General features: G+C 45.3%; 1 protein-coding gene across 2 annotated transcripts in view; it reads right to left on the bottom strand.

The window, feature by feature from the left end:
• The window catches only part of LOC124007949 (ankyrin-2-like), a 280314-nt gene that overhangs the window by 171559 nt on the left and 93592 nt on the right, over window positions 1–15163 (bottom strand). Inside the window, exon 1 of one of the 2 annotated variants that reach the window (XM_046318845.1) lies at window positions 9929–10149. The exons of the other annotated variant lie outside the window; for it this stretch is intronic. Within the exon in view, the coding sequence (XP_046174801.1) occupies window positions 9929–10015 (87 nt within the window). The 5' untranslated portion in view covers window positions 10016–10149. Of the gene's footprint in view, window positions 1–9928; window positions 10150–15163 lie in introns of those variants that run through there. 2 annotated transcript variants of the gene reach the window in all.

Raw genomic sequence — 15163 nt, 5'->3', positions numbered from 1 at the left:
GATTGAACAAGAGATTATTCCAGACAAACAGATGAGCGCACACACACACTCTCTCTCACATTGCCTAAAATGTCTTCCAAAAATGTTTCTTTCCCACTAGACATATTGGTCTCTAGGTATCCGTTTACTGTATATACTGAAATTCCCTCCTTTATTTCTCTCTCACCAATCCCTCTTCCCTTCCCTCCGTCTCCAATCAAGGCAGGACCACGTCCACTGAGGGAATTATAGCTTTCCAGGGATCGGCCCCGCCCTGCCTAGCAGCGGCAACAATGCCAGTCTGCCTCCGACACCACAGAGAGAAGAAATCATGTTGCTTTGCTTTGCTTGAGTTCAATTTACTTTAAGGTATGTACTGTTAATTGTTAAAGCGTGGTCATTTCAATTATTGGTCAGCGTCTGTACTGACCATGTCTGTGGACGTCTGTTGGGGTAAGGAGAATGTGAATCTACATAAATGGGAATCTTGAAAACAGGACCCCAATCAGCAAAACAATGACCACTATAATGTACTAATTGCACTTCGAAACTGGCCTTTGTAGAGTATATGACATGCCGTTAGCAAAGGGACCTTTGTGGCATTATGGTTCATGGTTGCCATGGTGACGCCTGAGTGCCGTTGCTATCGCCCATCTGTGTTTTTGTCGCCCGGAGGTTCTGAAGAGAACCCGCGTGGGAGGGTCAATGGAGCAACACACACACACACACGCACGCGCACGCACGCACGCACACGCACACGCACACGCACACGCACACGCACACACGCACACGCACACGCACACACACACACACACACACACACACACACACACACACACACACACACACACACACACACACACACACACACACACACACACACACACAGAGAGCAGCTGTTAGAGCTGATGCCATCGTCTCATCAATGTAAGTCTGGAGTCAAAGCTCCCAACTCCTAACCCTGCTTCAGCTATCAGGCTTTCGACCGAGGGGACAAAACAAGAGACAACCGTAACAGGAAGTCACTAGTCTTGCATTGCCATACCTCCAAACCACGTCGCTCTCATGCCTCCCTTGGCGTCTGGCTAATTTTGTATTGCAAAAACGGTTTGGATGGTCCGATGGGAGCATTTCAAGAACACTCCCCTCACATGTCTAGCTAGCTTGCAACATTGCAAAAAAAATGGAAGAAACCCTGTGGGAAAAAGGGAGTTCTGTTTTGCCTGAAGTGTGCTGTATACACCAAATAGATTTCCCAGCCACCCTCACGCACCGTTGTACCCGAGCACTATTGGAGCTCCGCACAAGCAAGGCATTTGATTGGTTTGACATATTGCGAGGCGTCACTGGTTTACACCGGGTCCCCACTACTCTTTAACTATTTCTTCTGCGATGAGCTTCCCAAGGCTTCCCGTTTACGTTTCTCGACGAGGCTACTGAGTCACGAACACACACACACACACACACACACACTTGTACGCGGGGGGGGGCCGTTACGGGCCAATGGAGCCCGTAATCATATTGCATTGTTCTTTACAATGGAGGCAGTAAGGTTGTAAAGTTGCAGACTACTGAACACAGAGAGCATGTAGAGTCGTAAAGGAAACCATCACTTTCTCTTCACTGCTTTTAACCGGAGAGGATGAGCGGTAAACAAGAAGGCCAGTTTGTTCTGTGAGGCCCATCCTCCGTATCACGCCGACAAATTGTCCGGAGAGTTATTCCTCTGAAAAACAAAGCGGACACTCAGGCGACCCAGTAATTCTACGAGGGCAGTCGCTGCGCCAACTCTGCGATACAGTGCCTTGCAAAAGTATTCATCCCCATTGGTATTTCTCCTATTTTGTTGCATTACAACCTGTAATTTCATTTTTTGGGGGGGGATTTCATGTAATAGACATACACAAAATAGTCCAAATTGGTGAAGTGAGATGAGAAAATGTAAAAGAATTAAAAACAGTAAAGTGGTGCGTGCATGTGTACTCACCTCCTTTGCTATGAATCCCCTAAATAAGATCTGGTGCCACCAATTACATTCAGAAGTCACATAATTAGTTAAATAAAGTCCACCTGTGTGCAATCTAAGCGTCGCATGATCTGTCACATGATCTCAGTATATATATACGCCTGTTCTGAAAGGCCCCAGAGTCTGCAACACCACTAAGCAAAGGGCACCACCAAGCAAGCGGCACCATGAAGACCAAGGAGCTCTCCAAACAGCGTCTATCTCAAGGCCATCAGACTGCTAAACAGCAATTACTGACTCAGAGAGGCTGCTGCCTACATTGGGACCAAATCACTCGTCACTTTAAACAATGCACTCTAAATAATGCCACTTTAATAATGTTTACATATCTTACATTACTCATATCACATGTATATACTCTATTTTATTCCATCCACTGCACCTTGCCTATGCCATCCATATACTTACATGTACATATTCTCATTCACCCCTTTAGATTTGTGTGTATTAGGTAGTTGTTGGGGAATTGTCAGATTACTTGTTAGATATTACTGCACTGTTGGGACTAGAAGCACAAGCATTTCGCTACACTCGCATTAACATCTGCTAACCATGTGTATGTGACAAATAACATTTGATTTGATTTAATTTTGGGTTATAAAATAATATCAGAAACTTTGAACATTCCACGGAGCACCATTGAATCCATTATAAAAAATGTTTTAAGAATATGGCACCACAACAAACCTGCCAAGAGAGGGTCGTCCACCAAAACTCATGGACCAGGTAAGGAGGGCATTAATCAGAGAGGTAACAAAGAGACCAAAGATAACCCTGAAGATTGGAGTAAGCCGTACACTCCACAGAGCTGGGCTTTACGGAAGAATGGACAGAAAAAAAGCCATTGCTTAAAGAATAAAAATAAGCAAACACATTTGGTGTTCGCTAAGAGGCATGTGGGAGACTCCCAAAACATATGGAAGAAGGTACTCTGGTCAAATGAGACTAAAATATAGCTTTTTTTGCCATCAAGGAAAACGCAATGTCTGGTGCAAAGCCAAGAACTCTCATCACCCTGAAGCACAGTGAAGCATGGTGGTGGCAGCATCATGCTGTGGGGATGTTTTCATCAGCAGGGACTGGGAAACTGGTCAGAATTGAAAGAATGATGGATGGCGCAAAATACAGGGAAATTATTGAGGGAAACCTGTTTCAGTCTTCCAGAGATTTGAGACGGGGACGGAGGTTCACCTTCCAGCAGGACAATGACCCTAAGCATACTGCTAAAGCAACGCTCGAGTGGTTTAAGGGGAAACATGTAAATGTCATGGAATGGCCTAGTCAATACCCAGACGTCAATCCAATTGAGAATCTGTGGTATGACTTAAAGATTGCTGTACACCAGCGGAACCCATCCAACTTGAAGGAGCCGGAGCAGTTTGGCCTTGAAGAATGGGAAAACATCCAAGTGGATAGATGTGCCAAGCTTATAGAGACAAGAGACTTGCAGCTGTAATTGCTTCAAAAGGTGGCACTACAAAGTATTAACTTGGGGGGGGGGGGGGTGAATAGTTATGCTCACTCATGTTTTTCTCTTTTTTTTTCTCTTATTTCTCGTGTGTTTCACAATAAACAAATATTTTGCATCTTCAAAGTGGTAGGTGTGTTGTGTAAATCAAATGATCTATTTTAATTCCAGGTTGTAAGGCTGCAAAATAGAAAAAATGCTAAGGGGGGTGAATACTTTCGCAAGACACTGTACCTCACTTTCCAATTTCCAACCACTGGGGAGTCCATATTGATTATGATTGGCTTTGTATCTGGTTGACATCTTTGTTGTTCTTTGTTTATATTAGATTCAAATCTAATAGAAAGGGCTGTGAGTTTTTCTTGTGCACGTGACCTTTCCTGGTCAGTTCACATGGTCAGGAAAAACTCAGGGCCCTATTTCATAAGATACTTGCTTTAAGTGAGATATCTGAGGAAGATTGCCTCCCACTAGCTCTCAGATAGAATTTACAGCAGCTGTCAACACTGCTTTAATAGTGATGATGCCCCGAGGCGACGTCTGCTAATGGCTCCATGCACCTGGATAGCTGGTGACACTGAGCCAATCAGGTAGCTAATTGGACTTTATTATTAATATCATTCATTTCTACCCTCAGATCTTAGTTATGTTGTTTAGGATGAGATTTTGAAGATAAATTATATCTTCAGTAGATGTATTAGCTATGTTTACTTAATTATGAATTGACAAGTCGATCAGAGGGAAACGGGGGTAACAGAGTGATATCGACTGGAGATCACAGTGTTGACTGGCTACCCTCTTGAAAACAAACACATTCATTTTCTAACCATAATCCTGATCGTAAAAGGAGCATATGAGTGTCTGTTTATAGACACAGGGACGAACAGCGTTGTTCCGGAGCGTTGTTTCTTTCCACTGACACAATCCACAGATACAGCAGTACAGGAGTAGGAGAGCAGGACAGCAGCCAGACCCTGAGCTCACACTGTACTCATCAGAAAAAGGACACCGACCTTCATCAGCGTGCGTGTGTGTGTGTGTGTGAGCGAGCGTGTTATTGTACAGTTCCCAGGGCCTTTAGGCCAGCAAGGGTATTTCAAAGACACAAAATCAATCAGAAGGTAAAGCTGTAATTGGAGAAATGAAAAGTTGAGATTAGAGTACTGTACTTCAAAGGCATCGACACAGGAGAGCCAAGAACTCACTATGCTAAACAACTGTGGTAACTTTGATGTCAACTTCCGATAGGTATCGCTGGGAGGGAGGGAGGGAGGGAGGGAGGGAGGGAGGGAGGGAGGGAGGGAGAAGGAGGAGATGGAGGGACAGAGGGGGGGAGGGGATGTATCAATAATTTAAACATTGATTCCTAATCCCCCAACTGCCGAGTTCCACAGAGAAGGGAAAAAAATCTGGAACCAAATGTTTTACATTCAGCTTTAACGTGATTCCACCACCACCACCCGTTTAAACTCTACATAAAATCCATGTAGCTCCTTTAAAAAGGGCTACACCTAAATCTGATTTGGCTTTTCTCCCCCTCCGGTCCATCCTCTAGCCTGTGGGTGTGAGCCTGAGCTACGGCAGAGACGGAGAGAGAGATAGGGAGAGCAAGAGAGTTTGTGTCAGTAAGAGATAGAGAGAGAGATACCAATGTAGGGTCTTAATCTGATCACGCCTATGCAGGGAATGCAATGCAGACTTGATTTGCCATAACAAAAAATGTATCAACCCCTTCTAAAAATGTCCATTAATATAATCCACATAATAATTCCCATTCCCTGCTACTGCAGGAATATTTTCCTGCTGTAGCAAACTGGCTCAAATGAAGAACCTACATCTGTAGAGAGAGAGAGAGAGAGAGAGAGAGAGAGAGAGAGAGAGAGAGAGAGAGAGAGAGAGAGACCATTCCTCTTTAATAAACCAACTAATGGGTGAAAGATAGTAGGGAAGAGCTCACATTGACATAGCCATAAGGAAGAGAGAAGATGCTAATACAGTTTTTCTCAATTGCTAAAACACAATTTCTGAAACGTTGCTCCATTTCCTGAAAACATTAAACACAAAACCTCATCTTCAAGCACTACTTGCAAAATGAAACATTCGCCTCAAAACAGTTTAACCTGTGTTCAAAATCAAACACTGCTCTCAAATCATAAACAAAGTGATCAAAATGATATACACTCTCAAGCAGTCAGTAAACAATACACCAAAAAATAGAAAACACATTGTTCAAAACATACAATTCTCAGGGAGAAACACATTTTTAATTTAAAAAAATATTCATATTTTTCCGTCATTGTCCTTTGTTGGAAGAAAACATGTTCTATAATAGTAGCTCAAAATTGATCAGAAATTACTACTCTGCTTTGCTCTTTGCAATTTTGTTTTTTGTTCTTCCTCCTCCTTGTACCCCTATTTTTACAGTACTGTACCTTGCATCTCACAAACTTGTCCTTTGTCTCTGTGATACTGTAATTCTTGTTCTTTGTTGATATGAACCTGCAACCAGTCAAAATCTATTGAGCAGTCAGTACTGTTAATAAATGGAAAGCACAATGTTCAGGGCCGTACAATTTGTCCATTGTACAGTATACAGCCTACAATGCACTGTACTACAGTATCCATTCTCAGACTTTCTCCTTCCCACCTTCAACAACCTGTTTGCTCTCTGAACAGGCTTATATTGGTTGTGTCGCATCATTTGAAACAGGTTAAATAAATGTTGAATGGTTGTGTTCAATCAATGACATATGTTCTCTATTTGTATTTGATTGTTGTCACTTGTGTTTACCAGTATGGATGACATGTGCATTAGAGTGCAGAATGTGTTTTGAGAATGAGAATGTGTTTAGAGTTTTGCTGAGATCTGCAAATTGTGTTTTATCATGTGAAATGGTTGAAGGTATTGACAACAGACTGCATAATTAGCTAAATGAGTCCAGGCAACTGAGAACTTTGTTCAGACAATGGGTTTTAGTGTTTTAGCAATTGTGAAAAACTGTAAAACAACTAATCTCCATGAAGCCATCTCTCTTCATAAAGTTAGCTTCTTCACAGCAGGGAAGAAGGATGAAACCATATGAAACCGTTAGCTTAGAGAGAATGAGAGAGAGAGAGAGCGAGAGAGTGAGAATGAGAGAGAGAGAGAGCGAGAGGGACAGAGAGAGAGTGAGAGCGAAAGTGAGAGAGAGAGAGGTAGGGCTGGGTGTATACTGTATTTTACTATATATCAGTATTGATGCACGCACCAGTTTCGGTTTCTACTTTATTTTCAGTAACGGTATTTTAATGTTTTGTTTGTTAAATGTGATATTTTTATAGTTTTATACTTGAGTGATCTCTCTCTCCATTCCACTTTCCACACAAGCCTAGCCCCGCCCCCTGTCACCCAAGGAGCGCATTTGTTGTTGCTCGGCCAGGAGACACTTGCGTTCAGTCTCCATTGTCAATGCAGCACATGCAACAGTATATTCTAAATCAAATAGGAATAGGCAAAGCATGAATATGTTAGCAAGATAAACTAGCTATGAGAAAACATTTAATGTATTCAAAGATTAATAGGGCCCCCTAGGAAACACTGACCAACACTTTGGTACCTATCCTGTCACAATAACTCCTCCCTGGCATTTTCATTCGTTGACATGTCGAACAACACTGCATTCAAAGTGCCCACTATTATCTTCTAACTATAGAATTAGAATAATCATTATTTTGCCATGATTCCTACAGTTGAAGTGTTTTGATCTAAATCTCAAGTCAAATTGCAATCGCAATATTTGGTTAAAAATAAGGCCTACATTTTTTGCCCATATCGTGCAGCCCTATGTGGCAATGTGGAAATGATCTCAAATAAGTGCAGGAAATGCAGAAAGTGATTGTTGGTTGAAGTTGAATTGAACAGTATAAAACAATCAGAATGTATGTAGAGGATGTAGAGAGAATGTAGAGAGACCCATTGAAATCAGTTAGAATGTATACTTCGTCAACCATTTTGAAAAGAAGGTCGACGACATCAGATCCTCGTTTGCTAAGTCAAACGGCACCGCTGGTTCTGCTCACACTGCCCTACCCTGTGCTCTGACCTCTTTCTCCCCTCTCTCTCCAGATGAAATCTCGCAGGCCCAACAACCTGCCCGCTTGACCCTATCCCCTCCTCTCTTCTCCAGACCATTTCCGGAGACCTTCTCCCTTACCTCACCTCGCTCATCAAATCATCCCTGACCGCTGGCTACGTCCCTTCCGTCTTCAAGAGAGCGAGAGTTGCACCCCTTCTGAAAAAACCTACACTCGATCCCTCCGATGTCAACAACTACAGACCAGTATCCCTTTCTTTTCTCTCCAAAACTCTTGAACGTGCCGTCCTTGGCCAGCTCTCCCGCTATCTCTCTCTGAATGACCTTCTTGATCCAAATCAGTCAGGTTTCAAGACTAGTCATTCAACTGAGACTGCTCTTCTCTGTATCACGGAGGCGCTCCGCACTGCTAAAGCTAACTCTCTCTCCTCTGCTCTCATCCTTCTAGACCTATCGGCTGCCTTCGATACTGTGAACCATCAGATCCTCCTCTCCACCCTCTCCGACTTGGGCATCTCCGGCGCGGCCCACGCTTGGATTGCGTCCTACCTGACAGGTCGCTCCTACCAGGTGGCGTGGCGAGAATCTCACCACTGGTGTCCCCCAGGGCTCTGTTCTAGGCCCTCTCCTATTCTCGCTATACACCAAGTCACTTGGCTCTGTCATAACCTCACATGGTCTCTCCTATCATTGCTATGCAGACGACACACAATTAATCTTCTCCTTTCCCCCTTCTGATGACCAGGTGGCGAATCGCATCTCTGCATGTCTGGCAGACATATCAGTGTGGATGACGGATCACCACCTCAAGCTGAACCTCGGCAAGACGGAGCTGCTCTTCCTCCCGGGGAAGGACTGCCCGTTCCATGATCTCGCCATCACGGTTGACAACTCCATTGTGTCCTCCTCCCAGAGCGCTAAGAACCTTGGCGTGATCCTGGACAACACTGTGTCGTTCTCAACTAACATCAAGGCGGTGGCCCGTTCCTGTAGGTTCATGCTCTACAACATCCGCAGAGTACGACCCTGCCTCACACAGGAAGCGGCGCAGGTCCTAATCCAGGCACTTGTCATCTCCCGTCTGGATTACTTCAACTCGCTGTTGGCTGGGCTCCCTTCCTGTGCCATTAAACCCCTACAACTCATCCAGAACGCCGCAGCCCGTCTGGTGTTCAACCTTCCCAAGTTCTCTCACATCACCCCGCTCCTCCGCTCTCTCCACTGGCTTCCAGTTGAAGCTCGCATCCGCTACAAGACCATGGTGCTTGCCTACGGAGCTGTGAGGGGAACGGCACCTCAGTACCTCCAGGCTCTGATCAGGCCCTACACCCAAACAAGGGCACTGCGTTCATCCACCTCTGGCCTGCTCGCCTCCCTACCACTGAGGAAGTACAGTTCCCGCTCAGCCCAGTCAAAACTGTTCGCTGCTCTGGCCCCCCAATGGTGGAACAAACTCCCTCACGACGCCAGGACAGCGGAGTCAATCACCACCTTCCGGAGACACCTGAAACCCCACCTCTTTAAGGAATACCTAGGATAGGATAAGTAATCCTTCTCACCCCCCCCTTTAAGATTTAGATGCACTATTGTAAAGTGACTGTTCTACTGGATGTCATAAGGTGAATGCACCAATTTGTAAGTCGCTCTGGATAAGAGCGTCTGCTAAATGACTTAAATGTAAAATGTAAATGTATGCTGCCACCCTAGCGCCACGCGTTACTCATTAAGCACTTTTATTAGTCGAAAAAATAAAATACTGTCAAATACTTACAAAAAATAAATACAAATACCGTGGTATCATATTTTGGCCATATCTCCCAAACCTAGAGAGAGAAGAGAGAGAACGCTCCTAGGGGGATATAAGGCAGCAATAAACAGAGAGAAAACCCTTATCAGCACTTCTCCAACAGTTTTCCTGCAGGAGAGACCAGCCACACACACATACACAGACACACAGACACACACAGTATCCAGAGTGCTCATCAGCACAAATCAAGCTCATCAATGGAGCTTTTCCAACATAAAAAAAAACACACAAAAAAAAACACACACACACACACACCACGCACTTCTCCCGACATCCTCCTAATGCGCCTGCTGCCCGCTCAAAGCGGAGCGCGGGCCACACACACACACACACACGGCAGCCAAGTAGCCCTGCGCTCCCACCAGCCAACTGCCCCAGCCACCAGGGACAGGAGCTGCAAGCAGAAGCTGCTTCCGACAAGCAGAGCTCCGGAGAGCCAGCTTGACAGACATCGACCTCCCCATGGACCTTCCGACCGCAGGAGCTCCAGTGTTACTCCAGCATAAATGCTAACGGGGTTTAACCAGGCCAAAAAGCTGTCCAAGTTGCCCATGGAAAGACATGTCTTTATTTACCTTTTTGGGTTTCCTCCTCCGCTGGCCAAGCCCGTTGAGCCTATCCCCAGCGTCCATCCGGTAGTGGGACTGAGAGTCCTCGCTCATCCTCTCCCACCAATCCAACCACACTCACTCACTTTCTTGTCCACTTTTTTTCTTTCTCTCTCTATATTCTTTCCTGCAGTGAAAACCACTCAAGTAGCGCGCTTCAGCTCTACCCAACCTCCCGCACTCTTCAGTAGTCCACAGTGACTGTGTAGCGACCAGCTAGCGAAGGGGGTGTGGTAGAGCGAGAGAAAGAGAGGGAGGGAGGGTGGGATGGAAGAGGAAGAGGGGGGGGGGGGGCAAGAGAGCGGGAGGGAGGGGGGAAGCACAATTGTGTTGCTATGGCAGTGGATGCCACCAATGTTTTTCTGAAGAGTGTGTGCTGGTGAACCAGATTTCAACCAGTCACGCACCATTACTCAATTTGCTTCTAGATTATACTTTTTTTCCCATAACAACGACAATGTAGATGGGGGGGACCCAATGGGGCCAAACTAGTAGAATACAACATAGAGTAGGATCAACAAAGCCATATTCATGTTTTTTTGTTCTGCTATATTTAGCTGGTTTTAACCAGCAACCATGCTTTTCAAACTACTCATGAATGCCACAAACAGAGACACTTTTGCAATAAACATACAGTACTGCAACCTTATCCTCGTCACTTCCCTAAATAAAACCCAGTCTCCCGTTGCCTTGGTTTTCAAAGTGTATGTCTTAAATCTGTGTATACCCCAACCACCTCCCCAAACACAATCTAGCTTCTATTGGTGCCTTCGAAAACAGATTCTCTATGTCCTAATGATTGCCTTGGGCTACGACCAGAAGGCACCGCTATTGAAACAGCATCACATTAATGCCGATGAGAGCCCCCTCCTATCTCTTCTCTAATTCATCCCTCCCTCACAAATTCATGATTTGGAGACCAAGAGAGATTTGTGCAAAAACGAGACGGAAATGAGGGGAGTGACGACACCCAGACAGCGCTCTTTATCTCCTCTCTCTCTCTCTCTCTCTCTCTCTCTATGTCTTCCTCTCTCCTTTCCTCTCTCCCTCAATCTCCAACCCCTCTCTCCTATCTTAGTCTCTCTTTGTTTCTCCTCGGCCGTCAGTCTTTCAGTAACAACTGGAAAGAAAAGGTCTCTGTCCTAAACACACAGCCCTTCAAATAAGGCTAAGCTGACAAAAGCCATTTATTATTTCTTCATTTATCATCTCCCACTCTCCATGGTGGTGTTCCCTCAGGTTACGTGGGTGATTTCTCTCTCTCTCTCTAAAGGTACATGATACTGTAGGTGACCGGGACCCACATATTCCACATTAGCTTAATGCTAATACTAATTACAGGGGAGGTTTAACCCAAGCCTCTCTGGTGCCAACACACACACACACACACACACACACACACACACACACACACACACACACACACACACACACACACACACACACACACACACACACACACACACACACACACACACACACACACACACACACACACACACACACACACACACACACACACATCTTGTCTGATAGATGCAGGAGTGAGTAAGATTGGGAGTCTGTAGGGAAGTGGTTGACATTGACTAGGTGTGTTTGTCTGACTGTGCCTGCGCTTGTGTGCCTGCATCATGCATTCATGTGTGTGTCTCCTTGCTCCTTGAGCGCCACCATTACACCATCTCCTTTGGCACAGGACGACCCTGCTATGCCAGAGGGGACGCCTGTGTGTGTTGGCACTGCCCGCTGTGTGGAGCGAGGGATGCTGGCAGAGCCAGATGGAGAAGAAGAGAAGGAAGGGGCCAGGGTCTGATCCCCTCCTCCTCTCCTTCGCCCCTTTCTCTGACCAGTGCCAGATACACCATTCGTATTGCAAACATCAATCGGTAATCATACTGCATCAGAGAGGTGGAAACATCAATCGGTAATCATACTGCATCAGAGAGGTGGAAACATCAATCGGTAATCATACTGCATCAGAGAGGTGGAAACATCAATCGGTAATCATACTGCATCAGAGAGGTGGAAACATCAATCAGTAATCATACTGCATCAGAGAGATGGAAACATCAATCAGTAATCATACTGCATCATAGAGATGGAAACATCAATCAGTAATCATACTGCATCAGAGAGGTGGAAGCATCCATCAGTAATCATACTGCATCAGAGAGGTGGGAACATCAATCAGAAATCATACTGCATCAGAGAGGTGGAAACATCAATCAGTAATCATACTATATCAGAGAGGTGGAAACATCAATCAGTAATCATACTGCATCAGAGAGATGGAAACATAAATCAGTAATCATACTGCATCAGAGAGGTGGAAACATCCATCAGTAATCATACTGCATCAGAGAGGTGGGAACATCAATCAGTAATCATACTGCATCAAAGAGGTGGGAACATCAATCAGTAATCATACTATATCAGAGAGGTGGAAACATCAATCAGTAATCATACTGCATCAGAGAGGTGGAAATATCAATCAGTAATCATACTGCACCAGAGAGGTGGAAACATCAATCAGTAATCATACTGCATCAGAGGTGGAAACATCAATCAGTAAATATACTGCATCAAAGAGATGGAAACATCAATCAGTAATCATACTGCATCAGAGAGGTGGAAATATCAATCAGTAATCATACTGCACCAGAGAGGTGGAAACATCAATCAGTAATCATACTGCATCAGAGGTGGAAACATCAATCAGTAAATATACTGCATCAAAGAGATGGAAACATCAATCAGTAATCATACTGCATCAGAAAGGTGGAAACATCAATCAGTAATCATACTGTACCAGAGAGGTGGAAACATCAATCAGTAATCATACTGCACCAGAGAGGTGGAAACATCAATCAGTAATCATACTGCATCGGAGAGGTGGTAACATCAATCAGTAATGATACTGCATCAGAGAGGTGGAAACATCAATCAGTAATCATACTGCATCGGAGAGGTGGAAACATAAATCAGTAATCATACTGTACCAGAGAGGTGGAAACATCAATCAGTAATCATACTGCATCGAAGAGGTGGAAACATCAATCAGTAATCATACTGCATGGGAGAGGTGGAAACATTAATCAGTAATCATACTGCATCGGAGAGGTGGAAACATCAATCAGTAATCATACTGCATGGGAGAGGTGGGAACGTCAATCAGTAATCATACTGCATCGGAGAGGAAGCTGATCAACTGATAAACAATATAAGGATTCACGCTACGTTAGGTATCCCATCCTAATGAACATGCCCATTTTCTTTTTCTCTCTGTTTCATTAATGTGATTGATCAGAGATGGAGTAAGAGATATCAAACGATATCAAGAGATATCCCGAGACATCAAAAGGACCTATGTGTCGAATGCTATTCAACGACTTCAGCTCAGCCTTCAACACCGTAGTGCTCTCCATCTCTGCTTATAGCTGTGTTACATGAAAGAGTCTTCATAGATAAAAGGAGCGATCACAGATATATCTATTCAGCAGTAACCAGGAAGTAGGTTGCTCCTGTTGAAAAGGGCTTTCCCTCTCTAAGATTGGGCAAAGGCAACCTGCCACAGATGAAAGCTGTAGAAGGCTTCCAGAGTATGTATTCAGACATTTTTGTGAGAGAACATACATGTTGTCATTGTCAACATTTTATAGTGGTAGCCAGTAAGCTGTTCAGTGATTTCTGTAAGACAAAATAAATATAGAATATTTTTGTACAGTAGTCAACATGTTCTAGTTATTTTCTCACTTTCCATGGGTTGTCTGTATAAAACCCCTGCAGAATTAAATTAAGAATCATTAAGAATTATACCGTTTTTAGCAGATGTGTTGGACAGCAACAAGCAGGGTCCCACTATTTCCCCACATTGCATGCACACACACGCACACACACACACACACACACACACACACACACACACACACACACACACACACACACACACACACACACACACACACACACACACACACACACACACACACACACACACACACACACACACACACACACACACACACACACACACACACACACACACACACACACACAGCTAAGATCTGAAATGTCACAATGCAGCTTTAGATGTCATTGTTTTCCTATGTGGGAATCCTTTGTACTTCGCTTTTAAGAGGACAACACAAAAGTGGCAGGCTTGATTACCAACAATGAAGGAGACAGCCTACAGGGAGGAGGTGAGGGCCCTGGCAGAGTGGTGCCATGAAAATAACCTCTCCCTCAACGTCAACAGAATGAAGGGGCTAATCGTGGACTACAGGAGAAAGCAGAGAAAGCACGCATCCATCCACATCGACAAGGCCACAGTGGAGAGGGTCAAAAGCTTAATGTTCCTTGGCGTGCACATCACTGAGGACCAGAAGTGGTCTCTCCATACCGACGCTGTGCATAAGAAGGGACAACAGCGCCTCTTCAATGTCAGGACGCTGAAGAAATAAGTCTTGGCCCCTAGGACCCTTGCAAACTTCTAAAGATGCACCATCGAGAGCATTCTGTCAGGCTGTATCACCACCTAGTACGGCAACTGAACCGCCCGCAACCGCAGGGCTCTACAAAACATCACCGGGGGCACACTGCCTGCCCCCCAGGACATCTTCAGCACCCAGGGAGGAAGACCATGAAGATGATCAAGGACCTCAGCCACCTGGAGACGGAGACAGTATTGTCTCCACCTCCTAAACTGGCACAGAGACACTGAAAAACAGCTTCTATCCCCAAGCCATCAGACTGTTGAACAGTCATCACTAGCCGGCTACCGCCCAGTTCTCTACCCTGCCCCTTAGAGACTGCCACTAGCCGGCTACCGCCCGGTGCTCTGCCCTTCGCCTTGGACACTGTCACTAGCCGGCTACCGCCCGGTGCTCTACCTTGCACCTTAGAGACTGTCACTAGCCGGCTACCTCCCGGTACACACTGCACCTTAGAGACTGTCACTAGCCGGCTACCGCCCGGTTCTCTACACTGCCCCTTAGAGACTGTCACTAGCCGGCTACCGCCCGGTGCTCTGCCCTTCACCTTGAACACTGTTATTAGCCGGCTACCGCCCGGTGCTCTCCCCTGCACCTTAGACACTGTTACTAGCCGGCTACCGCCCGGTGCTCTGCCTGGCACCTTAGACACTGTCACTAGCCGGCTACCTACCGGTACACCCTGCACCTTAGAGACTGCTTGCTGCCCTAT

The sequence above is a fragment of the Oncorhynchus gorbuscha genome, linkage group LG21 (assembly GCF_021184085.1).
Source record: "Oncorhynchus gorbuscha isolate QuinsamMale2020 ecotype Even-year linkage group LG21, OgorEven_v1.0, whole genome shotgun sequence".
In the NCBI taxonomy this organism is placed as follows: domain Eukaryota; kingdom Metazoa; phylum Chordata; class Actinopteri; order Salmoniformes; family Salmonidae; genus Oncorhynchus; species Oncorhynchus gorbuscha.
This window is presented reverse-complemented; position numbering and strand designations above follow the sequence as displayed.